Source organism: Bos taurus, chromosome 5 (assembly GCF_002263795.3).
Source record: "Bos taurus isolate L1 Dominette 01449 registration number 42190680 breed Hereford chromosome 5, ARS-UCD2.0, whole genome shotgun sequence".
NCBI lineage: Eukaryota > Metazoa > Chordata > Mammalia > Artiodactyla > Bovidae > Bos > Bos taurus.
Window position 1 is genome coordinate 102,468,592 of NC_037332.1, and position 26,520 is coordinate 102,495,111.

Sequence of the window (26,520 nt, forward strand, 5' to 3'; positions counted from 1 at the left end):
GACAGATTCTGTCTTCTTTTCAAGTCTTCTTTCTCCTTTCGATCCATCAGAAAAGATTCTGCTCTGCTGCTGGAAAAGGTGATCCCCAAATGTCAGTCACACACACACACACACACAGACACACATACACACATATGGACACCCACATACACACACAGACATACACAGAGGGACACACACATATACATAGTCACACAGATGTGGACACACATATACACAGACACTCACACACACATACACAGATGGACATACACATATATACATACAGACACATGTGAACACACATATACACATACATACTCACACGCACATACACACACTCAATACACATACACACATATACAAACTTATACACACACATATACACATTTACACATGCACACACTCATCACAACCTACAGATGTTTGTGGTCAGTGAGGCTCTTGCACATGCTCCATCTGGAACACGCAGCTTCTGGGGCAGGAAAGAGAGAGACTAGAGAGTCACACTTGGGCTTTTCATGCCTCCACTCGGGACTTGGAAATGGCGAACCTGAAAGAACAACACTTGGACAGTCTCTGTAAGGACTGACAATTTTATTTTTGTAGTCGAGCCTTTTTATAGGAGTGAGGAACAAAGAGCTTAGAGTTTATGGCCAGCAGAACACATATAGGGCTAAGATATAATCAGTAAAAGATACTTTAAGGAACAGCGCATTTTTAACGACCCATGCGTTTATCCATGACCCATTTTTTCAAGCAACGTCTTTAATGTTTAATCACTAAATTTTGGTGCCGAGCATAGCCAAAGGCAGGAAATGTTTTTTAGCTATCAGTATACAATGTCTGGGTACTTTTGGCCCTTCACCATTTCCCCAAGGACCTTCTCCTTCAAGGCTATTTTGTACTGTGTCTCCCAACAGGAGGTGACACAAGAGACACCACCCATGATTCACTGGCCAGAATGAGTCACTGAGGACTGGAAAAGTAACTATTTGATGACTATGTATGTCTATCCACATCCTTCAGTAGAACTCTTGATAGAAGTGCTATCAGTTTTCTCTCACCTTAGAGAAGCTTCTGAGGCACTGCTTTGTGCAGAAATTGAACATGATTTTATCTTCCCCGGAGCAGGATTTGAAGGCATTTTCTATCTGATTCCTTTGGCTGGTGTGTCTCTGACTCCTTTTTCACTTCAGTCTGTGCTGAGTGGGATTAGTCAGATTTGTGTCTCTGCTGCCCCCGTCTTCCTTCCCCTCAGTAGTCACTAACTACAGTGTTATTTTCAGCCTTTGTTCATGCAATCATTTCTTCAATTATCCAGTATTTCTTAAGCTCTTTCTATGTGTCTTTACTTGGCCCTAAAAAGAAACTGAGGAATAAGACACAGTCTTAGCTCTTGTTAAGCTCCCACTTTAAAGACAGTAAGCAAATTTCTGCACACTAAATAGAAACAGCAGTAATTTTAGGCTGGAAGAATTAGAAATAGTTCATAGAGGTGAAAGCTTTGTGCATTTATAAACATGGAAAGATTTATGAATTTTCTGCCTTGAAAATGTATTGTCTACAATTCAAATGTGCATAATATTCTCTATTTTTGTAACTGACTTCATCCTGTTCACTAGCAAGGGGTGTTTGTGTGGATTGAAAGTCCCTTTAAGGTAACACAGAGTCTCCCATTTAAAATCCATCCCTCAGCTTAGCTCAGGTTCACTGTAGTCATTGTCTTGTCAATTCTCAGTTCCAGGTCCCTGTTGAGATTGGCTTTCCTCTTCACGAGGAGGTACCTTCTCTGTCTCCTCCCAGAGATGTTGTCCGGGATAAGGGGCTTTTTATCCAGTGGCAGTGAGAAAAGGTCCTTGGTCTGTATGCTCTCACTTAGAATCAGCTTGTCTTTGATTTAGTAGCTTTGATTTGTTCTGGTCTCTGGGCATCAGGTACTGGACCTGTGGAGAAATGTGTGTACTGTGCTGTGTGTATCTGCTTCAGTCGTGTTGGACTCTGTGCGACCCTATGTACCATAGCCCACCAGCTCCTCTGTCTGTGGATTCTCCAGGCTAGAATATTGGCATGGGTTGCCATGCCCTCCTCCAGAAGAAATGAATGAGGCCAATTCAGTGCCAAACTCTTTGTTAGATATTGCTGATCATAGACTCCAAAGGGCTGAACAAGAATGATGGGCTGGACCTCAGCCAGCTCATGATCTTATTCTTTCCCTCATGCCCCTGTGATGAAGTAGTCATTGGTAAAGTAGCCTTTACTGATCTTGGGTCCATTCAGGCAAGGAACACAGATAGTGAGAGGGGTCTCCAAATCTTTGGTATAATAACTCTATTATTTTCTTTAAACTTGCATAGATAGTCTTAATTCAAAAATATTTTGCATATTGGTCACTCTGATTGGTCCTGAAAATGTCCCTCAAGCAAGGATGCTTAATTATCAACTTTTCTAGCAAAGAGATTACTAAACCTCTCAAATCTCCTTTTACTCATGGTAATTTGGGAATAACAATGCTACATATTGTATTGCTTTACAATCCATAAGGCCAATTAAGCAATTTCCCAAAGTAAAAGAAGAGAATTCTTTCTGCTCTTTACTTCTGCACTTTCAATTCAATATAGAAGCTTTTACTTCTGCACTTTCAATTCAATATAAATATTTTTTATAACAAAATTTTCTTCCTGTTACAGTCGTGTGTGGTTTGAATTGAAAGTGAGCCAAATGATAAATATATAAACATCCTTCCCACTTGGCCACATCTGATTAAGACCAGAAGAGGAGGCTTCATGGTGCTCACCTGTCAGTGAGCTGTGGTTTGCCAACTGTATCTTCGGATATACACAGATACTTGCAGCATCTACACAGTTTAGAACTGGCCGTCTCTTAGGAAAAAAAAAAGAACTGGCCGTCTCAGCACCACTCTGGGAATGGGGTTGCGTTTGTTTCTGGATATTGGAATTTACTGCATTTATTGCAAAAATGTGTTGTAGTGAAACATACATAACTAATACCATTTAGTAGTGTTGAAATATCATTACAACAAATGATGCAACTTGCAGTTGCTCTGAAGCCCTCACTAAAAGGTGAATTACATTTTTAAAACAGCATTTTTAATTAGAATGATTTCTATAAAACACCTACCAGAGTGACATTCATTCATTTATTTATTCAATAGACATGGTCTGGCCATTTTAATTACCCAGGTATTAGGGATATGAAAGTGAATTAGACACAGAACTTTTACTAAGTACCTTCCAGCTTATAGGGTAAAATAAACAAGTAAACAACTTAATTCACAAAAGCTCACAGTTGGTAAGGTCGAGGTTCATGAGCAGTAGAATGGGGGCACAGAGAGAAGGGGCGATGTGTGGAAGACTCACAACTCTGATTGGCACCAATGACCATCACAGCATGTGGTTCCTGGGAGAGTTCTGACAGATCCAGTCAAGGCTCTAGGCAACAGCATTGAATTCCTGTTCTAGAGTGCTGTGAATCTCCGGATGGAATGTAGAGTCATGCCATAATACTGCTTTTCTACCAGTGCTATCACATACTACTGTTAGCTAGAAGTTATAATGTATCTGTGTATGCTCAGGTGTGTCCCACCCCAGGGGCTGTAGCCGCCAGACTCCTCTGGCCACAGAATTTTTCAGTAAAGAATACTGGCATGGGTTGCAATTTCCTACTAGAGGGGATCTAGAGGAAATGGCATTTCCGACTCAGGGATCGAACCCGAGTTACCTGCATTGGCAGATGGGTTCCTTACCACTGGTGCCACCTGGGAAGCCCATAAAATTAATGCTTACTAATGCCAACTCACATATCCTCACCAAAACTGTTATCTAGACTCAATAAAAACCTTAATTTTACAGATGAAACCACTATACAGAGTGTAAGAACCCTGTTCAATGTCTCACACATGGTATGTGGCTGAGCTCTGAGTCAGGACAGGGCAGACTGACTCCGTTCTCCTGACCCCTGCACTGCACTCTCTCAAGTCCACTGTGGACACCGCTGGTTGGAGTCCTCCCTAAAGCATTCCTTCTTCAAACCTTTGATGAGATTGGACACTGAGATTTCCTTATGTGTCAGAGAAGATGTGCCTTCATCTGAGAGTGAGTTGGTCCATGCTGACCTGCATTCCCAGTTCTGGGGTACAGGGTGCTGTGGGGCAGCCTGCCAGCCCCAAATTAGCCCCTCCTTTCCAGCCCACCCCTCCCTGTACCAGGAGCCCCTAGCAGTGTCTTACCTGTGAGATCTCCATCCCGAGGTGAGACTTTGTGCCTGTTTTACTAAATGCATCCATGTGTCATCCAGTGGGAGGGATACTGGACCCCAGGAAGCACATCCTGTGTTCTAGGTGTCTGTCCCGTGGTTTCTGGTGATGCTGTGGAGCCCATAACTGGGTAAGGAATGATGACTCTGGGCCCAGAGGAAGTAGAGCATCAATTCTAAGTGACTGAGTATTTCCTGGTCCTACTCCACCACCTCAGTTTACATTCTGGTTCTGATACTTACAACTAGTTATTATCATTAATGTGTTAAGAATCCTGATATAGAAGGAGATGGGGCTCTATCATGGGACCTGGGAGTGGGAGGAAAAGATGACAAGTAAGTAATTCTATGATTGGTGGGTTGATACTAGCACATATAAGTAGAGGGACAAAAGCATGTGCTCTCTTGTCTTTTCTCCTGAGGCTCAAGGAGGATGGATGGGTACATGGCAGGACACAAAAGCTAGGTCTACTGACCAGGTTGAGGGGTCCTTCCAGTGGAGGTGTTACAGGGCTGTGGACTGCCCACAGGTGCCCTCGTGTTGTCCCCGCTGAGACCTTAAGGTATGGGAGGGGGAGAGCGTGAATCCATCTCTGAACGCTGGTGGGGACTCTGGGGTGTGTGTGTCACAGGTGCATCCTTCCCACACCTGAGATGAAATGATGAGAGTCAGGGTGAGGGGGCCTCAGGGTGCACTTGTGTGGACCACAGGGCTGTACCATGGGAACCCTGAGCCTGAGGGGCCGTGAGGAATGGGGGCAGCATGTTGGTGATCTTGAGTTTTGAGGTGGGAGCTCTACTGTGCTTCCCCCTAAGGCCCTTCTCAGTCTCTCTACTCATCACAGTGCTACTCTCTGGGTACTGTCTGGGAGCTTCCCTGATCAGTGGAAACAGAACAAGGCAGAAATGGCCACCCTGTACATCAGCCCCTTCTGCTTGGATCTGCCCCCTCAACCCACCTGGGCTTCCATTCTTGCTGCCACTTTTCCTCTTAAATGCAGAATGGAGGATTTGGGGTCACTGCTGGCTGCAGGCAGCATGAACCCCTTCTCTTCTCTGCTTCACTTGCCTCTTCTTTGCTCCCTCCCTTGCAGACACCCTCTAGCAGAAGGCTTTCTATTTCCCCTTCTGTCAGGAGCTGTTTCCTTAAATTATATTTTGCATCTTTTTTAGTTATGGTTTATAAGTGTGTCCTGAATGTTACCAAACCAAACTTTCAATATACAAAGGGGAAAAATGAAGTTTAGAAACTCTTAGACTTTCTAAACTATCTATTTTTTTCTCAGGACCCCAAACTTCAGTTTTGGAGGGCTAGAGTTGAATGATGACTCCTACTTTCTCTTTATTTCCTTTATATATAAATCTTTTTCTCTCCTGAAGCCTAATTTTGAGACTAGCAGAAAGGGATATTTCATAAAATGAAATGTGATAAATGGAAAAAGATTTAGTATGTCTGCTGCTGCTGCTGCTAGGTCACTTCAGTCGTTACCGACTCTGTGTGACTCCATAGACGGCAGCCCACCAGGCTCTGCTGTCCCTTGGACTCTCCAGGCAAGAACAACTGAGCGGGTTGCCATTTCCTTCTCCAATGCGTGAAAGTGAAAAGTGAAAGTGAAGTCGCTCATTCGTGTCCGACTCTCAGCGACCCCATGGACTGCAGCCCACCAGGCTCCTCCATCCATGGGATTCTCCAGGCAAGAGTACTGGAGTGGGGTGCCATTGCCTTAGTATGTCTAGAAGCCCTTATATATAGATACTGTGTATATGCATATATGCATCTGTCTCTCTATTTACTTATTGTCATTATCATCAATCTGTCAGGCCATCTATCTAATCTATTTCTTTAGTATCTATATTTCTATTCTAATTAATTTATTTATAGTTAAAACAATGAAACTGATGTCTTCATCAATAGACTCTTCTAAGATGTTTTAATATGAAAATAATAACCGTGACCTTTAAAATATCAAGCACTTTAATTTTACTTGACACCAGCTTCCAGGAATTTGTCATTCCCAACTCTGCCACCTTGTGGTGATCCTGTAAACTGCACACGTGCAAAGCGGAGCCCGATGCTGTCAGACCAGCAGCATCCATGCAGAAGCTGAAACATTCATGTGAGGGACAAGTGCAAGGATACAGTGAGTGGATTACAATCTGACCTTGGACATTCATTGAAAAAATTGGTCATTTAAGTATCTGGAACTCAGAAGGCTAGAACCACCTAGGACTATGTAAAGATTCAGTGTCTACTTGACCCACAGACAGGTAGTGAGCCCGGGGAAATGGGTGGGGTACTGATTGGGGGAAGCCATTAGCACAGACGTTGCCTCTACCTGGAAAACTCCCACCTCCGCCACTCCTGGGAGAGACAGTAACCTGGACCTGGAGTGGAGTGAAAGAGAGAGGTTTATTTTTTCCTTTTCCTTTTTCAAGAAGGTTGAAAGATTCAGAGGAGAACAGATATACTTCTGGGTGCTCTGTGGCAATATGGTAAAACAATGCAGTATTTTTGTCATTTGAAAAATAATGAGTTTCTATTCTTCAAATATAATAATTCCTGTTCTAAGTATCAATTACAAGTAAATAATCTGAAATACGGACAAAATATATGTGAAAAAACTTTATGGTAACATTAATTACATAAAAATGAGGCTATAAAATTTTTCTTCCTTCATATTGTTCATTTCTTCCTTGTCCTTTCTGATAATGATTGATAAATTATTACCATTAAGGAAGCTAACTGTTAATATATCCTATTCTCAGAAGCATATGAAATGTCTACTGACTGCAACTTTTCATGAAGCAATTGAAATTTTAAAAAAGAATGACATTTTAAAAACTTGCCCTGGGAACTGTGTCAGATGGGCTGGAAATGACCTGAATGTGACCAGAGCATCTTCAAACTGTCCCCTCAGAGAGACCTGAGCCTGGAAGGCGCCGGGGTTAGATCATGGCCTTGCAGGGGAGAGTCAGCCTGAGGCCTGTCCTCCCCTCCATCCCCTCTCCTCCCCCACAGCCAGGGGCCTGGCCTGTGAGCAGGCACTGAGCCCAGTCTGTGTCTATTCCCTCTGAACCTGCATCTTCAAACCTCAATGTGCAGAAGAACAACTTGGAGGGACTGTGACGTGATACACAGAGGCTATTCGAAGCTTCTGGGTCTTGCTGGTGCTGCCTGGAGTGACCACACTTTGAGATGCCCTCGTCTAAACTGCATCCCCACCTCCACAGCAAATAGCAGGCCTCGGTCACCCTCAGGACCAAGGTTGCTCACCTGTTGTCCCTTCTCTAGTGGACGTGTAGAGAAGAAGCTGACAGTTCTTGAAGCAGCCTGGGCTCCATTTGGGTAGGAATTCCTGTTCTGAGATCCCTGAAGGGGTTTAGAAGGGGGGATAGCAGGGACTCCCTCTGGGTGTGGGTGTCTCCTCATGAAAACTTCTCCCTGGTGAGAGGCTGGCTGGGAGCATCCAGAGCAATGTCTTGGGCAATGCAGTATCCAGGGCAGGGCCTCTCTGGACCAAGTCTAACGGGAGTTCTCCTGCACACATTCTAATCTCTGCACTGAGCTTGTGTTTTGCAGGAGGAAACATGGCGCAAGTGCATCAGCAGGTGGCTCTCGGGGCAGGACTGCTGCCCCTGGGTGGCTGCAAAGAGAAGAGGGGTTGGGTCTGTAAATACAGAAGACCACATCCCCTCTCACTCTGCAGAAGGGGAGTATAGCCCAAGTGACATAGCCCAAGGACAGAGTGGTCTTAGGGGCTAAGAAAGATCCGTGACCGGAATAGTTAGGTTCAGTCAAAAAGTGTTAATTACTCAGTCATGTTGTGTCCAACTCTTTGAGCCCACCAGGCTCCTCTGTGAGATTTTCAGGCAAGAATATTGGAATGGGTTGCCATTTCCTCCTCCAGGAGATCTTCCCAACCCAGAAATTGAACCTGTGTCTCCTGCATTGTGGGAAGATTCTTTACCATCTGAGCCACGAGGGAAGGTTCTGTCAAAGCCCTGTGTTCTTATGACACCCCTGTGCTCCAGGACCTTGTCTCCAGATCATTCTAAGAAGCGGGGAATAACCAGCAATCTCATCCCCCCAACTCAATGGTTCCCACCTCACCCCCTCCATGCTCACCTGTGAGTTCCTGTGCTCCTGTCCTCATTTCTGCTGACCTGATAATCACGCGTGTATTTTCAGCCTGTTTACAGTTCTCTTCTTTGTCCCTGAGCCCAGCCCTGGGAAATATCAATGCCTGATTCCACCAAACTTATTCTTCATGGGCCAACTGATCCCAAACCCTGACCATGTGAGATCTCACAGTCTGTATATGCTGGCCAGGGTGAGCAGGGGAGAGAGAGTCACTCGTGTGACTTAATGCAACTTTTCTACACCAGCACCGGCCATGGGGCCTGGCTCTCAGGACCACGGAAACAGGAGGTCAAAGGACCGTATTGCTCATATAAGGAGATGTTGAAGATTCAGAAGCTTATTGGTGTCTGAGTTGCAGACAGGGGCAGATGCAGCCTCCGATAGTGCCTGAAATGGTGAGAGGTGTCGCTATTGGCTCTCACGAGGGAGGGTTTAAGGGGTGGTCTATATAGACCCCGGTCGGTACCCTGACACCTCCTCTTAGGCTGATCCTGCAGCTGGGACACTGACCTTGAGGACGTGGGGTCAGGATGGCTCTGGGCAGACACCTCTCCCTGCAGGGACTCTGTGTCCTCCTCCTTGGCACCATGGTGGGTGGTCAAGGTAAGAGCTACCCCTCTGTCCTGGGTCCACAGCAGGGAGTGAATGCCTTGATGAAGGGAAAGGTATATGGAGTTCTGGAGCCGAGCCTCAGTGTTTTTGACCAAAAGGGAGCCATGCTGACTGAAAATACTGGTCCCTCTCCTGTGCGGGGTCCACTGGTCGTAGCAGCAGATTTTAAAGAGCAGTGAGGTTTGGTCTGGACCGAGCTGGGTTATCCTGAGTCCTTCCACTGTCTCCCTTGTCTTTAGGGAGCTTCTAGGAGTCCTAATGGCTCCCAGTGTGTGGAAGTTACAGCCACTGACCTCAGCTGGGACTCTGGGCTGTTCCCACACACTCCACGTGTCTGGTGTGTGAGCACTGCCCCTGGGTCCCCGTATTTCCTGTGTCTATGCTCCTGTAGGCTCTGTGCTTGTGTGTGTGTGTGTCTGTGTGTGAGGAGTTTGTGTTTGTGTGCAAGGATATGTGTGTTTGCAGGAGTGTGTGATGAGTGTGTGAGTGTGTGTATGTGTGAGAGAGGATGCGTGTGTGTGAGGATGTGTGTGTGTGTGGAGCGTGTGAGGAGTTTGTGTACAAGGGTATGTGTGTTTGCAGGGTGTGTGAGGAGTGTGTGAGGATGTGTGTGTGTGGAGTGTGTGAAGAGCTTGTGTGTGTCTGTGTGTGAGGGTGTGTGATGGTGTGTGAGGGTGTGTGGAGCCAGTCTGTGTGAGAGGAATAGGGCTGCTGAGCAGGGACTGAGTCTGTTGGTCTGTGAAGCACACAGGGTCCCACAGGGCTGGGTGTCATGGCTGCTGCAGATCAGAGATAATTGTGCACCTGCCTGCTTCTCTCTGACTCCCCTCCCCCATCCCCCAGCTCCCCTCTGCTTGTAGACGCGTCTGCCCAGCACTGGGCTCTGTGAGAGGCTCTGCCTGCTGACCTAATCCATTCCCACCAGGTGTCCATTGTGAAGCAGAGAGGCCCGCAGCCAGGAGAGAGAACCTCTTGCCTGTAGAGTTTAGTTGATGTGCAGCCCCAGGTGTATAAGTTCCCGAGTCCCTGCCCTGGCCCCTGTAACTTGTTTCCTGATGTTACGAGGGCCTGGAATGGTCCTTTCCCCTCCCAGAATCTGCTGTGACTCTGTGGGGAGCTCTTTCTCTCTTGTGCCCTCTCCTGTCCCTCCCTGGACCTGGTTTCCCCTGAGTGAGAGGACAGGGAAACCATCCTCTCAACCAGTGAGGGCTACAGCTGCAGAGAATCTGGTCTCCAGCCTGGAGGAGGCAGCTCTCTCAGATGTGGGTGCTGGTCCACTGAGACTCAGTGCAGCCCTGTCTCCTCTCAGAGCTCACTGTTGTCCCCTAGACCTCAGCCTCCAGTTCACAGCTCTCCTTGGAAAGCCCCCTCCCTCCATGTCTCTGCTTCTCAAAAGCTGGGTAGATGCTGGTGAAGCATCTTCTCCTGAGAGCTCTGGAGGGCAGAGGTGGGTTTTGATCCCCTGAGGGGTGAGACAACATGTGTTCAGATGCAAGTCCCCACACTTACGAGGACAACTGTTGGAAGTTTCCTGAGATGTTACTTATGAAGCAAGAGCATTTTGCCCAAGGAAGTACTCTTTTTATTTTTCCTGAAACAACACTGTTCAGTGATTTCCTACTAAAATTTTCTTCTACTTCATATGACATTGAACTTGCTCCTTATAAAACAGTAGTCTAGGCATTTGTGAGCATTTGATGATTGCTGAGCTGGGCAGACATTACAAGAGTTTTTACCAGGAAATTCATGATGGACATTGCCAAAAAATTATTCCTTGAAGCATAATTGATGTTATTATACACAATAATGTAGACCCCCCAAGATTAGATAATTCAATATATAATATTTTTATAACATGTTTTTAAAAGTTAACAATATATTTTGCACATCTGTATATATTAATATTGTTAATTATGCTGCTTTTACACAGTAAAAATTTTTTATTGTTTTGATGTGTGTATGTGTGCATTCAATTGTGTCTGACTCTTTGTGACCCCATGGACTGTAGCCACCAGGCTTCTCTGTCCAATGGGATTCTCCAGGTGGGAATACCGCAGTGGGTTGCCATGCCCTCCTGAGGGGATCTTCCTGACCCAGGGATTGAATCTGCATCTTTTTTTGTCTCTGGCACTGGCACACAGATTCTTTGCACTGCTTAGGAAGTCCATTGTATTGATGGAATTACAAAAGATAGGATATTCCAGGAATAACATAGAAAATTTAAATCCTACAATTATTTTATCTTATAATTGAAATGCAGTATACTTTCCTAATCACTGATGTTAGGCATGTTGCTGAAAAATCAATTAACAATTTTGTTAAGGAGAAAAGCAGGGGATTTTATTCTACCCAAACTTTGGGTAATAACCTGGGAAGCAGATTTTCAGAAAGCTCCAGAGTCGTCTTGAATCCTAATCTCTTAAGTGAAACCTCATCACTTTTGCCAAATTCCATTTGTTAGACTCATGTTACTAGATACACACAAGTGTGGGGATTACACAAGGACATGAACACAGGCAGAAGGAATAACTGAGACATTTCAGAGCCTGTTACCCCAGCCCTCTGTTCCTGAGCTGGATGAGATGCTCCCTATGGACAGGGAAAGAGAGGGAGGATTCCTCCCTGGATCTGGGGCCACGAGCTGTAACTGAGATGGGGAAGCTGGGCCCTAGTGCCATTGGGCACATCTATAGGGAGGGCAGCATCCAGAGTCTCTGAAGGCCTGTCCTCGGTGGTGTCCCTGGAGCTGGTTCTACAGGCTCATGAGAAACACCTGGTGCATCCCTTCCTGCTCCAGGTTCAGTGATGGCACATTGGGAGCTTAGAGTTGGCCACGGTGGGAATATGTGTACCACATAAGTCAACAAATACTATATATAGGTAATTTTTACTCTCAGCTCATTTTTAAAATATTTATACCATTGCCTTGTCTCCTAAAATCTCTCCTGTGCCCTCTGTCTGTGTCTCTCTTGCAGATCTGGAGCTGAGGCTGAAGGATGGAACCCACCGCTGCGAGGGGAGAGTAGAAGTGAAGCATCAAGGACAATGGGGCACAGTGAATGATTATGGTTGGGGCTTGGAGGAGGCGGCTGTGGTGTGCAGACAGCTGAGGTGTGGAGCTGCTGTTGAGGCTCCTCGAGGTGCTTATTTTGGACCAGCAGCTGGCCCCATTTGGTTTTACTATGTTTTATGTGGGGGAACAGAATCAGCTCTCACTGAATGTCAATATTCTAGTATTAGAGACTTTAGTGAGGATGGTTTCATTCATGACTGGGATGCTGGAGCAGTCTGCTCAGGTGAGTCCTGCCTGGTCTGGGTGGGGGTCCCCAGCAGCAAAAGCTTTGGTCTGATTCCAGAATAACTATGTGAGAATATGGATCACAGCCTTTAGAGTCTACTTGGGTGAAGACCTCAGTCCCACATGATTCCTAGAGCATTGGGTGCTCAAGGGAGCAGAAGGAATTGCTTGGACTTGACCAGTAAAGGTTCCAGACCAACTTCTGGGTTGGACCTGTCTGAGTTAGTTTTATCATGGTAGCTGCTTTTTATTCTTTTTTAGGATGGTTTAAGAAGTGCAGCTACAGGATGGTATATAGGAGAGATGCAGGCAAGCAAATTTTATTGTATTCATGTTCCTAGGAATTATTATCTGTCCTATGAAAAAGAAAGAGTACCATCAGGTCAGTTCATGGGGAGATGCCAATAGAACAAGCTCAGCCTAGCAGTCTTAACCAAAATGTGGCGTGAAGATCCAGGGACCAGTGACAGTACTGTGGGTCAAGATGCAGTTACACAAGGGAAAAGACACGAGGGGATTTCACTGATGTGTTTGAATGTCACTAGGTCACAGTCAGTCAGGGGTGGCAAGAAGGGGGACTTCTGGCAGGGGATAGTCTCATCACACTGGTGCACCTGCTCACCTGGGTGGGGAGCTCATATCTTTATGTGGGGATGTTGAAGCTGCAGAAAAATATGAAGCTTTGAAATTTATACCACAGTAGCTGGAACAAAGCAAGTGCTAAGGCAGTGAGGCTAAAAGAACCTGAAGTGACTCATAAGAAGTGTTCAGTGTTGTCTAAGTGTAACTGACTTGTGCCAAATTGGAGGCGGTAAAGACAGCAGTGAAACTGGAGTGTGAATGGGTGGTCTCAGGAACTAAGAACATCTCAGTTGTTATCACAATGGTGGATGAGATGGCCAGGATGTTAATCTATCAGAGCAGCTGGATTGGAGGAAGAGTCAGAAATCACAGTGAATTCCCTGAGGAAGGTGGCTGAGTCTCAGGAAAGGGTCACCCCACTTGATGGGATGGTGGGACCTGGGAGCCCTGAGGACATCTGCAGTGGGTCCCTAAGAGCCACAGCCAATTAGCTCTTTGGTTATGTTGGAGAAGATTGATGGAAAGGTGATCTTTTCTAATCCCACTTTCAGCAGATTTTTGATGATACTAGTTGAGACCCCCTAAGAAAACAATTATTTTTCTTTTTAGAAAATACTTTATCCAGGCATTACTGACAAACAAAAACTGTACATATTTAATGTTTTCAATATGATAAGTTCGCAAATCAGTATACATCTGTGAAACTATTACAACACCCATGCCATAAACCTGTTCATCTCCTCAAAAGTTTTCATCCACCTTCTTTTTTACAGTATTACCCTCAAAAACTATTATTTTCAAGGAGATTTGACTTTCTATTATAATTTTTGCTTTAAGAAAGCCTTAATGTTTTCCAACATTTCAAGTGACATTCCTTATTGGCAAAATGTCCTAGTCATGGTTTCGCCTGAAGATAAACTTCTGGAGACACTACAGGAGGCTCTGCTTTATTTTGATAAATCAGCATCTAAGTTAAAATGGACTGTGTGCTGCTGGAGCTCCTAGTGATGATTTTAAGAAAATTGATGTCTTGATATTAATTCCAATTAAGATGCATTTTAAAATAAGATTTGTGAGTAGTCTGGCATTTAAGCCATGACTGTGGTCTGTACTCCCTGACCACTATTGCTCCAACTTCAGCTCTCATACATTTATGGACAATTCCAGCTTACTTCTATGAATGTCTTTGTCATGAGTTTCCTCCCACTCATTTGTCTTTTCTCTATTTTCAGACATGTTTTAATAATGTGAAGGTAAGTCAAAACAGTGGTGATGCACCAGAGATAAGAATAGAATAGCACATCTGTTCAGTTTTCTCAGTGGAATTGAAGTCTCGGAGTTTATTCCTCTCAGTCTTAGGAGTCAGGTATGGAAGAGAAATCTCAGCCTCTTTAGTGGATTGTTGGAAGTGAAGCAGGAAAAATCCAGAGTAGAAACAATCACTTGAGAAGAATGTACAGGAGTTTGTTTGAATTAAAAAGTGGACTTCAAAGGCTTCAAGACAAAGGTTTGGGATGGCTTCACAAGCTGAGAGGGACTGCAGTACAGAAGTGCAAAATGATGAGGGGACGAAGATGCAAGGATTACAGGAGGGGAGGGTGGGTTCCTGATCCAGGTCAACTACTACATTCACCACAACCTCTGTGTACCCTTGCTTACTGCCCTCTCTTCCTTTATCTTGATGTGGGAGTCATTTCTGAGCCTTCTGGAAGTGCTGGCCATTGAAGGTTGCCATTTTATTAGTGGAAAGTTTTTATAATATTGAATCTATTTCTTTAGCAAATATAGGACCAATCAGATTTTCCCTTTTTTGGTATCAGGTTCTGTTGAGTTGTGCTTTTCAAGGACTTGGCCTATTTTGCCGAAATTTTTGAAATTGAGTAAAATGTGCTCATATCTCATATCATTAAATTCACCAGTTGACTCTGTTGATTTCTTCATTGTATGTTTGATTTCTATTTAATTGATTTCTGTTCTCAGTTTTTGTTCCTCTTTTTTGCTTATGATTTGTTGTTATTTTTGTAGATCCATGAAATGGAATCTTAGATCATTTCATTCAGCTTTGGTTTTTTTCTAATGTAGGCATCAAGGAAGCATCAGTTTTCCAAATTTTCTTCTAGCCACCACTTTAACGTTAGCCCACTAATTTTGATACACATAATTTCTTTTGTATTTTATCATCATAAAATATTTCTTCTCTCTCTCTGAATATATTCTTTGCCTATACTCTTACTTTATATGATACTAATATAAACACTACAGTTTTGTGCATAGTGTATAATTTTTACCTCTTTATTAATAATTTGTTTCTGTGCTTATATTTAAACATATATATTTATAGACAGCATATGGTTTTACAGGGCTTCCCCAATGGCTCACACAGTAAAGAGTCTGCTTGCACTACCAGAGACCAGTGTTCAACCCCTGGGTCAGGAAGATCCGCTGGAGAAGGGAATGGCAACCTACTCCAGTATTCTTGCCTAGAAAATCCCATGGATAGCAGAGCCTGGTGGGCTACAGTCCATGGGGTGCAAAGAGTCAGACACAGCTGAGCAACTTCGCTTTCACTTTTCCAGCAGTTAAATGTTTTTACTTTGTCATGGGACTTGCATTGCCTCAAACAGAAAGTCAGAACTACTTATCTTATCCTCTCCTCCTGGCTTCAATCTTTCCCAGCATCAGAGTCTTCCAGTGAGTCAGATCTTTGGATCAGGTGGCCAAAGTATTGGAGTTACAGCTTCAGCATCAGTCCTTCCAAAGAATATTCAGGACTGATTTCCTTTAGGACTGACTGATTGGATCTCTTTGCTGTACAAGGGACTCTCAAGAGTCTTCTCCAACACCACAGTTCAAAAGCATCAATTCTTCAGCACTCAGCTTTCTTTTTTTTATTTTATTTTTAAACTTTACATAATTGTATTAGTTTTGCCAAATACTCTCACATCCATACATGTCTACTGGAAAAATCATAGCTTTGATTAGATGGATCTTTGTTAGCAAAGTAATGTCTCAGCTTTTTAATGCTGGGACGGAGGAGCCTGGTAGGCTGCAGGCATGAGGTCGCTTAGAGTCAGGCATGACTGAGCGACTTCACTTTCACTTTTCACTTTCATGCATTGGAGAAGGAAATGGCAACCCACTCCAGTATTCTTGCCTGGAGAATCCCAGGGATAGAGGAGCCTAGTGGGCTGCTGTCTATGGGGTCGCACAGAGTCGGACACGACTGAAGCGACTTAGCAGTAGCAGCAGAAGGTTGGTTATAGCTTTTCTTCCAAGGGTCAAGCTCTTTTAATTTCATGGCTGAGGCCACGGTCTGCAGTGATTTTGGAGCCCAAGAAAATAAAGTCTGTCACTCTTTCCATTGTTTTCCCATTAATTTGCCATGAATAGATGGGACCAGATGCCACGATCTTCGTTTTTTGAATGTTGAGTTTTAAGCCAAACTTTGAACTCTTTCACTTTCATCAAGAGGCTCTTTAGTTCTTCATTTTCTGCCAAAAGGTTGGTGTCATCTGCATATCTCAGGGACGGAGGAGCCTGGTAGGCTGCGGTCCATGGGGTCGCTAAGAGTCACACATGACTGAGCGACTTCACTTTCACTTTTCACTTTCATGCATTGGAGAAGGAAATGGCAACCCATTCCAGTGTTCTTGCCTGGAGAATCCCAGGGACGGGGGAGCCTGGTGGGCTGCTGTCTATGGGGTCGCACAGATTTGGACACGACTGAAGCGACTTAGCAGCAGCAGCAGCAGCATATCTGAGGTTATTGCTATTTCTCCTGGCAATCTTGATTCCAGCTCAAGCTTCATCCAGCCTACCATTTCCCATGATGTACTCTGTGTAAAAGTTCAATAAGCAGGCTGACAATATACAGCCTTGACATACTCCTTTCCCAAATTGGAACCAGTCTGTTTTCCCATATCCTGTTCTAACTGTTGCTTCTTTACCTGCATACAGATTTCTCAGGAGGCAGATAAGGTGGTCCAGTATTCCCATCTCTTTAAGAATTTCCCACAGTTTGTTGTGATCCACCCAGTCAAAGGCTTTGGTGTAGTCAATAAAGCAGAAGAAGATGTTTTATCTGAAACTGTCTTGCTTTTTCTTTGATTCAGTGGATATTGGCAATTTGATCTCTGGTTCCTCTGCCTTTTTTAATCCAGCTTGAACATCTGGAATTTCTCGGTTCACCTACTGTTGAAGCTTGGCTTGTACAGTTCTTCTGTGTATTCTTGGCCACCTTTTCTTAATTTCATCTGCTTCTGTTAGGCCCATACTATTTCTGTCCTTGATTGTGAACATCTTTGCATGAAAAGCTCCCTTGTTACCTCTAATTTTCTTGAAGAGATCTCTAGTCTTCCCATTCTATTGTTTTCCTCTTTTTCTTTGCATTGATCACTGAGGAAGGCTTTCTTATCTCTCCTTGCTATTCTTTGGAACTCTGCATTCAAATGGGTATCTTTTCTTTTCACCAGTGCCTTTAGCTTCTCTTCTTACTCAGCTATATGTAAGGCCTCCTCAGACAGCCATTTTGCTTTTTTGCATTTCTTTTTCTTGGGGATGTTTTGGATTACTGCCTCTTGTACAATGTCACTAATGTCCATCCACAGTTCTTCAGGCACTCTATCAGATCTAGTCCCTTGAAATATTTGTCATTTCTACTGTATATCATAAGGAATTTGATTTAGTCATACCTGAATGGTCTAGTGGTTTTTCCTACTTTCTTCAATTTAAGTCTGAATTTTGAAATAAGGAGTTCATGATCTCTTGTTAAATTAATCCAAATAATTATTTCAGTTAGTATAAATTTCAATTTTACAAGTTCCATTTGTTTTTTTCTAGTTTCATTTCTCTGTTTATTTTTATGCTTCATTAAGCAATTTGTATTAGTGATTTAAATACTTTATCAGCCAATTCAATCATTTCTGTAATTTCTGAATCTGTTTTTAGTGATTGCTTAAAGAGCAATCCAGAGAAGCTGATGGCACCCCATTCCAGTACTCTTGCCTGGAAACTTCCATGGACGGAGGAGCCTGGTGGGCTGCAGTCCATGGGGTCGCAAAGAGTCAGACACGACTGAGCGACTTCACTTTCACTTTTCACTTTCATGCATTGGAGAAGGAAATGGCAACCCACTCCAGCATTCTTGCCTGGAGAATCCCAAGGACTGAGGAGGCTGCCATCTACAGGGTCACACAGAGTCGGACACGACTGAAGCGACTTAACAAAGAGCAATCAATGTGGTATGGGTTATATTTTTATTTTTTGGAAATTCTAGTATAGTTTTTTTTTTTTCCCATTCAATACTGAGAATTGTTAGATAGTCCTTTACTGGAAAGAACTTTAGAAATAAGTAATCAGAACACACTCAGAAACCAGGGAATTGTACATGATGAATTAAATTTTTTTTTAATTGAGTTACCTTCATTTTCTTCAAAATGTGTTCCTATGATGACCAACTCACAAATTTTTATTTTAGTCTTCCTCCTTTAGTTTCAAAGCTTCCTGTGAGCCCACCTTACCTGCCACATGCCTCACTTACACTCCATTCTACAGCAGGTGCTTCCATTTTTTTTCTTTTCTTTTCTATCCATCCATATCTTTTAAGATGATGTTTGCTTGTCTGAAGTGGAAGAAATGAGAATTGATGGTAGGATTATGTGGTAGATGTGAGAAACATCTAGATGTGATATAATATGCAAAAAGCTTATTCAACTAGTATTTTCCCAAATGTTATATATTTTATCCATTGTGAGGCTTTTGTAACTTGGAACTTTCCAAATTATGCCTTGCTTTTTAACTGCTTCCTTCCTGTCATTTCCATTCTCTTCTTCCTTCTCCTTTACCTCCTCCTCATCCTTCTTCTTATTTTTGTTTTGGCATCATTCCAGCTTCTTTTAACATTACAAAACATTCTTGAATGAAATTAAGTAAGAGGCAAATAAATGAAAAGTCATCCTGTGCTCACTGTTGCTGCTGCTGCTAAGTTGCTTCAGTCATCTCCAACTCTGTGCGACCCCATAGACGGCAGCTCACCAGGCTCTGCCGTCCCTGGGATTCTCCAGGCAAGAACACTGGAGTGGGTTGCCACTTCCTTATCCAATGCATGAAAGTGAAAAGTGAAAGTGAAGTCACTCAGTCATGTCCGACTCTTATCGACCCCATGGACTGCAGCCTACCAGGCTCCTCTGTCCATGGGATTTTCCAGGCAAGAGTACTGGAGTGGGGTGCCATTGCCTTCTCCATCCTGTGTTCACAGATTGGAATAATTAATGTTAAATATCTATGCTATTCGAAGTGAGTACAGACTTGATGCAATCCCTATCAAAGTCTCAATGGCATTGTTTATGGAAATAGAAAAGGCAATCTTCAAATAAGAGTGTGTTGTTTAATTTTTAGGTACTCATTAATTTTCCTGTTTTCTTGTCATCACTGAATTTTAGTTTCACTCCACTGTGGTCATAAAGATACTTGGAATGATGCTGATCTTGAATTTGTTCAAACTTGTTTGTACCTAGCATGTCATCTAGCCAGGAGAACATGCCATTTGTGCTTGAGAAGAATGCAAATTTTTCTGTTGATAGGAATACAGAATTAGTACAATGGTGGTATTAAAATCAATTACTGTCACCCCTTTGCATTTTCTACAACTCCTGTCTCAGAAGAAAGATCTCTAATAGGAGATGATCTGCAAACTCAGCTGTCTGGGAAACTCTCATTGAGAACTCCCTCTCCCCCAGGTTCATTGACAAATCCTGGGATTTCAAGAGAGATGGTCAGGACCATGCCCCCACTATGGTTTTCCAGTAGTCATGTATAGATGTGAGAATTAGACTGTAAAGAAAGCTGAGAGCCAAAGAATTGATGCTTTTCAACTGTGGTGTTGGAGAAGACTCTTGAGTGTCCCTGTACAGCAAAGAGATCCAGCCAGTCAGTACTAAAGGAAATCAGTCCTGAATATTCATTGGAAGGACTGGTGTTGAAGCTGAAACTCCAATATTTTGGACACCTGATGCAAAGAGCTGACTCATTTGAAAAGACCCTGATGCTGGGAAAGATTGTGGGCAGGAGGAGAAGGGGATGACAGAGGGTGAGATGGTTGGATGGCATCACTGACTCGATGGACGTGAGTTTCAGCAAGCTTCCAGAGTTGGTGATGGACAGGGAGGCCTGGTGTGTTGCAATCCATGGGGTCACAAAGAGTTGGACATGACTGAGTGACTGAACTGAACTGAACACCCCTCTCTATGACTCTCTGAGCTTTCTTAACTCATCTTATTTTCCACTGAGGCAACCTAATAAATTCTTGGAAATTGTTATCACCAAACTTTTGGAAAAAATATGGTGCCAATTAGTTATAATATCCATATTTCTTTACTGGAGCTGTCATCTGTCTAGAAGTTGGCATGCGCTCATGGATACAGCCTCATGATTTTCCATAACCTAAGTCACTTGAAGACTAGCTCTTGGGAGAGAAAACTGATCAGAATATTAGCCCCAGAAGTCTCAGCAAAGCTTTCTAACCTTGTCTGGATGATACATCTCTAATCTCATATCCCACATCCCTCTGGGTGGGTTGTGTTCTGCATATCTCTGCATTCAAGTTTAAGTGCTCAACTATTATACAGTGTCCTTGGGTCTGTAGGCCCCAGCCTTCTAAATAAGAAATTTTCTTCTCCAACCAGTGCTAAAATATGTGTTCCTGGTATTCAGCTGTTCCAGTGATTTGTCTTAGGCCAGATCTGTCCAGGCTCCAAGACCAAGGAATTCACATTTTTAACCAATCTCAAAGTATATGTTCTTGGGATTCAGCCATCAAACTGACCCTGTAATCCTTCTGGATTTCTCTTCAGAGACTTGCACATGAAAATCCAGTTATGATGATAACTGTCAAATTCTCTCCCCTTTCCCTGTCCTAGGAAATAAAAGTTTTTACAGTGATGCCCGGGACATATTGTTTTCAATTATCAAGCAAGGTCCATGAACATTGACTAGGTTTGTTGTTTTTCTCTCAGGATTTGTGCGTCTAGCTGGAGGAGCTAGACCTTGCTCTGGGCGAGTTGAAGTGCATTCCGAACAAGACTGGATCCCAGTGTCTGACAGGAACTTTGCACTCCCCACTGCCCAGGTCATTTGTGCAGAGCTGGGATGCGGCAAGGCTGTGTCTGTCCTGGGACACGTGCCCTTCAGGGAGTCAGATGGCCAGGTCTGGGCTGAAGAGTTCAGGTGTGAGGGGAAGGAGCCTGAGCTCTGGTCCTGCCCCAGAATGCCCTGTCCAGGGGGCACTTGTCACCACAGTGGAGCTGCTCAAGTTGTCTGTTCAGGTAATATACATGTCAGGACTTAACCTCCCTACACACTCTGTTCAGGTGATAAATCATGAGATTTTGCTGAAATCCTGTCATCTCATATCCAGCATACTCAGAAGTCCGGCTCATGACAAACGGCTCCTTTCAGTGTGAGGGGCAGGTGGAGATGAACATTTCTGGACAATGGAGAGCGCTCTGTGCCTCCCACTGGACTCTGGCCAATGCCAATGTTGTCTGTCATCAGCTCGGCTGTGGAGTTGCCATCTCCACCCCCAGAGGACCACACTTTATGGAAGGAGTTGATCAGATCTCAACAGTCCGATTTCACTGCTTGGGGGTGGAGTCCTTCCTGTGGGAGTGCCCTGTGACTGCCCTGGGTGTCCCTGACTGTTCCCATGGCAACACAGCCTCTGTGATCTGCTCAGGTAAGAGAGAGGGACAAGGGCTACTGGTACTCGGGATGCTCCTGGAGTGAAACGTCTCTAAGAGCAGAGAGTGAGGGAAAACTGGCTTCAATAGTCAGATATTCCATGGTGAAATATGGTTCTTCTTATTCTTCGTTTATTTTTCAGGTCAGGGCAAAAAGTATGAAGGGGAATAATATATTTTTAAACAACAGTGTTATTTACACATGGTCATAGAAAACAATGTATAAGCAGTAAGTTAGACTTCAGTCATGTTCTCCAGTCCAAGTCAACAAAGAGAACATTCCCAGCACCACGGAATTATTGTTGCCTCCCCATAACTGTCCTCTCCCTCCTCTCCAGTGAAAATTGCTTACTAACTTCTACCGTAGAATACTTCATCAGTGTTTGAAGTGTATATAAAATTTTTCAGTATGTTTTCTTTTGTATCTAATTTATTTAATTTATTTTATCTAATTTATTTAATGTTTGAGTCACTTGCTCAGTCGCTCTGTCATTTGGCTACAGTGCCTACAGTCTTTGCCGTGGCATGGACTGTAGCCCACCAAGTTCCTTTGTCCGTGGGATTTCCCAGCAAGAATACTGGAGTGGTGTGCCATTTCCTCCTCCAGGGGATCTTCCAATCCTGGGATTGAATCTGAGTCTCTTGCATTTCCTGTGCTGGCAGACAGAGTCTTTACCACTGTGCCACCAGGGAAGCCCTTAGTGCTTCTCATATCCCTTTACAAATAACTCTAAAGTAAAGTAAATGTTACTCAGTCGTGTCCGATTCTGGCCTACCAGGTTCCTCCATCCATGGTATTTTCCATGCAAGAAGACTGGAGTGGGTTGCCATTTCCTTCTCCAGGAGATCTTCCCAACCCAGGGATTGAACCCAGGTCTCCCGTGTTGTAATAACTCTGCCTACACCATAAAAACATTCTCTGAGAGTATTTTATAGAAGTTTAATTATTTATCTCTTGCATGTTGTGCTCTCCTTCTGATGTGGATATCTATGTAAGATAATTGTCAGAGTTCATACAGACATCCAATTGACCCAGATCTTTCTGAAAAGACACTGTTCCAGATTGCACTGCCACTTTGTCATAAACAGAAGGGAATGGTTGTCTGAGTATTTTTTGAGACTCTCTACTCTGTTCCATTGTATCATTTGTACACCCTTGAATGTTTTATTAATTATTGTAATTTTATAATAAGTATGAAACTTTTAATTTATAGGAATTACTTTATACTTAGTCTTCATTGCTTGTCTTGCCAACCACATTGGCTGTTTTTGGTCTTTGCATTTTGTATAAACTTGTGAGTCAGCTTATCATTTTTCACCAAAAAAGCATAAGGTATTTTGACTGCGATTTGATTTAATCTAAATATAAATTTGAGGATGATTGACTGTAGTAATTTTGAGTTTTCCAACTCACTGACATCATACATTCCTCTATTCAATTTGGTCTTGAATTTCTCTCAGAAGATTTGCTCATCTTTTACTGGGTTTTGTCTCCTAGGCATTTTATTTTTTGATGTTACTAGTATTTTTTTTTTTCCCTGTGTAAGTGTCTGAGCAATGAATTCTCTCTGACTTGTTTTCACCTTTTAATTTTTTTTCTTTTGAGCTAATTTGAGATTTACAGAAAAGTTGCAAGAATAATTGCAAGAATAAAACTTTCCAGATGACATTCACCTGGATTTCCCAGTGTTGGTATTTTGCTTTAGTCTTCCTTTCTCTGTCTGTTTCTGTCTTTCTCTTTTCCTCTTGGTTTGCCTCTCGCCCCATTTCTCCCTGAATATGTAAAATCTTTCTGAATTAGATTGCAGACATGATGTCCCTTTACCCTTGAAATACTACAGGGAATTTCCTTATGTAACCACAGTTCAGTCAAGTTCTCAGACAACTTCAGCCCCAGATGACATCTAAGTGCAGCCACATGAAAATCCCAAGACAGAACTGCCAAGTTTGTCTGTCCCAAGTTACTGACCTGGGAAGTCTTAAGTAAAATGAAGTTGTTTGGTTTTTTTTTTCCTACTGCTACTAACATTTTTGGAAAACTTTGTTATATAGCAATATAACCGGGACACTTACCATGTGAGCTGCATTCTAAATAGATGAATATTTGTCCTCTGATCTTCTATTTTACAGTTTCTACCTTGTGCTGATCTAATGTGCTGATACACTCATTCTCTAGTTCTTAATTTCAGTTATTAAGTTTCAGCTCTAGAATTTTTATTTGTTTTCTTGTTATCATTTTTCTGACAAGATATATCTTGTCAACTAATTCTATAATCACTGTAATCACGACTACTTAAATTCTCTGCTAGATAACTCTAGTAGCTGAATACCTTTGGGAATACTTTCTAATGTCTCCTTTTTCCTCTTGGTTTTCCAGGAGATCTCTTTTATGTAAGCATTTTTAAAATGACAGACATAGAAGTATAAAATTATAGAAATCCTTCAGAAAAGGTTTTATTTTGCATCTTTTAATTAGAGATAGATTTAGGATTAGAACAGCTAATGTAACATAATTTTTTTAATTGAGTATAATTGCTTCACAATGTGGTATTAGTTTCTGCTGTACAAGGAGTGAATCAGTTATATGTATACATATATCCCCTCCTTCTTGAAATGCAAATCAAAATTACAATGAAGTATTACCTCACACCTGTCAGAACGGTCATTATAAAAAAATCTACAACGATTAATACTGGGCATGATGTGGAGAAACGGGAACCCTCTTGTACTGTTGGTGGAAATGTAAACTGATACAGCCACTATGGAGAACAATATCAGTTCAGTTCAGTTCAGTTCAGTCACTCCGTCGTGTCCAACTCTTTGTGACCCCATGAATCGCAGCACGCCAGGCCTCCCTGTCCATCACCAACTCCCAAGTTTACTCAAACTCATGTCCATTGAGTCATTGATGCCATCCAACAATCTCATCCTCTGTCATCCCCTTTCCTCATGCCTTCAATCTTTCCCAGCGTCAGGGTCTTTTCAAATCAGTCAGTTCTTCACATCAGGTGGCCAAAGTATTGGAGCTTCAGCTTCAGTATCAGTCCTTCCAATGAATATTCAGGACTGATCTCTTTAGGATGGACTGGTTGCATCTCCTTGCAGTCCAAGGGACTCTCAAGAGTCTTCTCCAACACCACAGTTCAGAAGAATCAATTCTTTGGTGCTCAACTTTCTTTATAGTCCAACTGTCACATCCATACATGACTACTGGAAAAACCATAGCTTTGACTAGACAGACCTTCGTTGGTAAAGTAATGTCTCTGTTTTTTAATATGCTGTCTGGTTTGGTCATAACTTTTACTCTAAGAAGGAAGCATCTTTTAATTTCATGGCTGCAGTCACCAACTGTAGTGATTTTGGAGCCCAAGAAAATAAAGTCAGCCATTGTTTCAACTGTTTCCCCATCAATCTCATATGAAGCGATGACACCAGATGCCATGATCTTAGTTTTCTGAATGTTGAGTTTTAAGCCAACTTTTTCACTCTCCTCTTTCACTTTCATCAAGAGACTCTTTAGTTCTTCTTCACTTTCTGCCATAAAGGTGGTGTCATCTGCACATCTGAGGTTATTGATATTTCTCCCGGCAATCTTGATTCCAGCTTGTGCTTCATCCAGACCAATATTTCTCATGATGTACTCTGCAAATAAGTTAAATAAACAGGGTGACAATATACAGCCTTGACATACTCCTTTCCCTATTTGGAATCAGTCTGTTGTTCCATGTCCAGTTCTAACTGTTGTTTATTGATCTGTATACAGATTTCTCAAGAGGCAGATCAAGTGGTCTGGTATTCCCATCTCTTGAAGAATTTTCCACACTTTGTTGTGATCTACACAGTTAAAGTCTTTGGCATAGTCAATAAAGCAGAAATAGATGTTTTTCTGGAACTCTCTTGCTTTTGTGATGACCCAACAGATGTTGTCAATTTGATCTATGGTTCCTCAGCCTTTTCTACATCCAGCCTAAACATCTGGAAGTTCATGGTTCATGTACTGTTGAAGCCTGGCTTGGAGAATTTTGAGCATTACTTTGCTAGCGTGTGAGATGAGTGTGATTGTGTGGTAGTTTGAGCATTCTTTGGCATTGTCTTTCTTTGGGATTGGAATGAAAGTTGACCTTTTCCAGTCCTGTGGCCACGGCTGAGTTTTCCAAATTTGCTGTCATATTGAGTGCAGCACTTTAACAGCATCATCTTTTAGGATTTGACATAGCTCAATAGGAATTCCATCACCTCCAATAACTTTGTTCATAGTAATGCTTCTTAAGGCCCACTTGACTTCACATTCCAGGATGTCTGGCTCTAGGTGAGTGATCATACCATCATGATTATCTGGGTCATGAAGATCAGTTTTGTATAGTTCTTCTGTGTATTCTTGCCACCTCTTCTTAATATCTTCTGCTTCTGTTATGTCCATACCATTTCTGTCCTTGATTGTGCCCATCTTTGCATGAAATGTTCCCTTGGTATCTCTAATTTTCTTGAAGAGATCTCTAGTCTTTCCCATTCTATTGTTTCCCTCTATTTCTTTGCACTGATCACTGAGGAAGGCTTTCTTGTCTCTCCTTGCTATTCTTTGTAACTCTACATTCAAATGGGTATATCTTTCCTTTTTTCCTTTGCTTTTTGCTTCTCTTCTTTTTACATCTGTTTGTAAGGCCTCCTCAGATAGCCATTTTGCTTTTTTGCATTTCTTTTTCTTGGGGATGGTCTTGATCCCCATCTTCTGTACAACGTCATGAACCTCTGTCCATAGTTCTTCAGGCACTCTGTCTATTAGATCTAATCCCTTGAATCTATTTCTCACTTTCACTGTATAATCGTAAGGGATTTTATTTAGGTCATACCTGAATGGTCTAGTAGTTTCCCTACTTTCTTCAGTTTAAGTCTGAATT

At 42.8% G+C, this 26,520-nt stretch overlaps 2 protein-coding genes across 2 annotated transcripts in view; both read left to right on the plus strand.

Moving 5' to 3' along the window:
- The window catches only part of LOC786796 (antigen WC1.1), a 118,566-nt gene that overhangs the window by 83,396 nt on the left and 8,650 nt on the right, over positions 1 to 26,520 (plus strand). The window contains 2 exon segments of the mRNA XM_059887262.1: positions 20,900 to 21,208; positions 21,301 to 21,618. Coding sequence (XP_059743245.1) covers positions 20,900 to 21,208; positions 21,301 to 21,618 — 627 coding nt within the window.
- On the plus strand, positions 8,899 to 12,370 carry LOC132345379 (antigen WC1.1-like). The gene is made up of 2 exons (XM_059887259.1): positions 8,899 to 8,998; positions 11,983 to 12,370. Exons 1-2 carry the CDS (start codon positions 8,926 to 8,928, stop codon positions 12,366 to 12,368), a joined length of 459 nt encoding a protein of 152 aa, XP_059743242.1. The 5' UTR covers positions 8,899 to 8,925; the 3' UTR covers positions 12,369 to 12,370.

What these genes read in the sequence shown, in the direction of transcription:
- LOC132345379 (XM_059887259.1), top strand. Translation starts at nt 8,926, where the DNA reads ATGGCTCTGGGCAGACACCTCTCCCTGCAGGGACTCTGTGTCCTCCTC. An exon ending in CACCATGGTGGGTGGTCAAG is followed by an intron (nt 8,999 to 11,982) that starts GTAAGAGCTACC and finishes TCTCTCTTGCAG; the next exon opens with ATCTGGAGCTGAGGCTGAAG.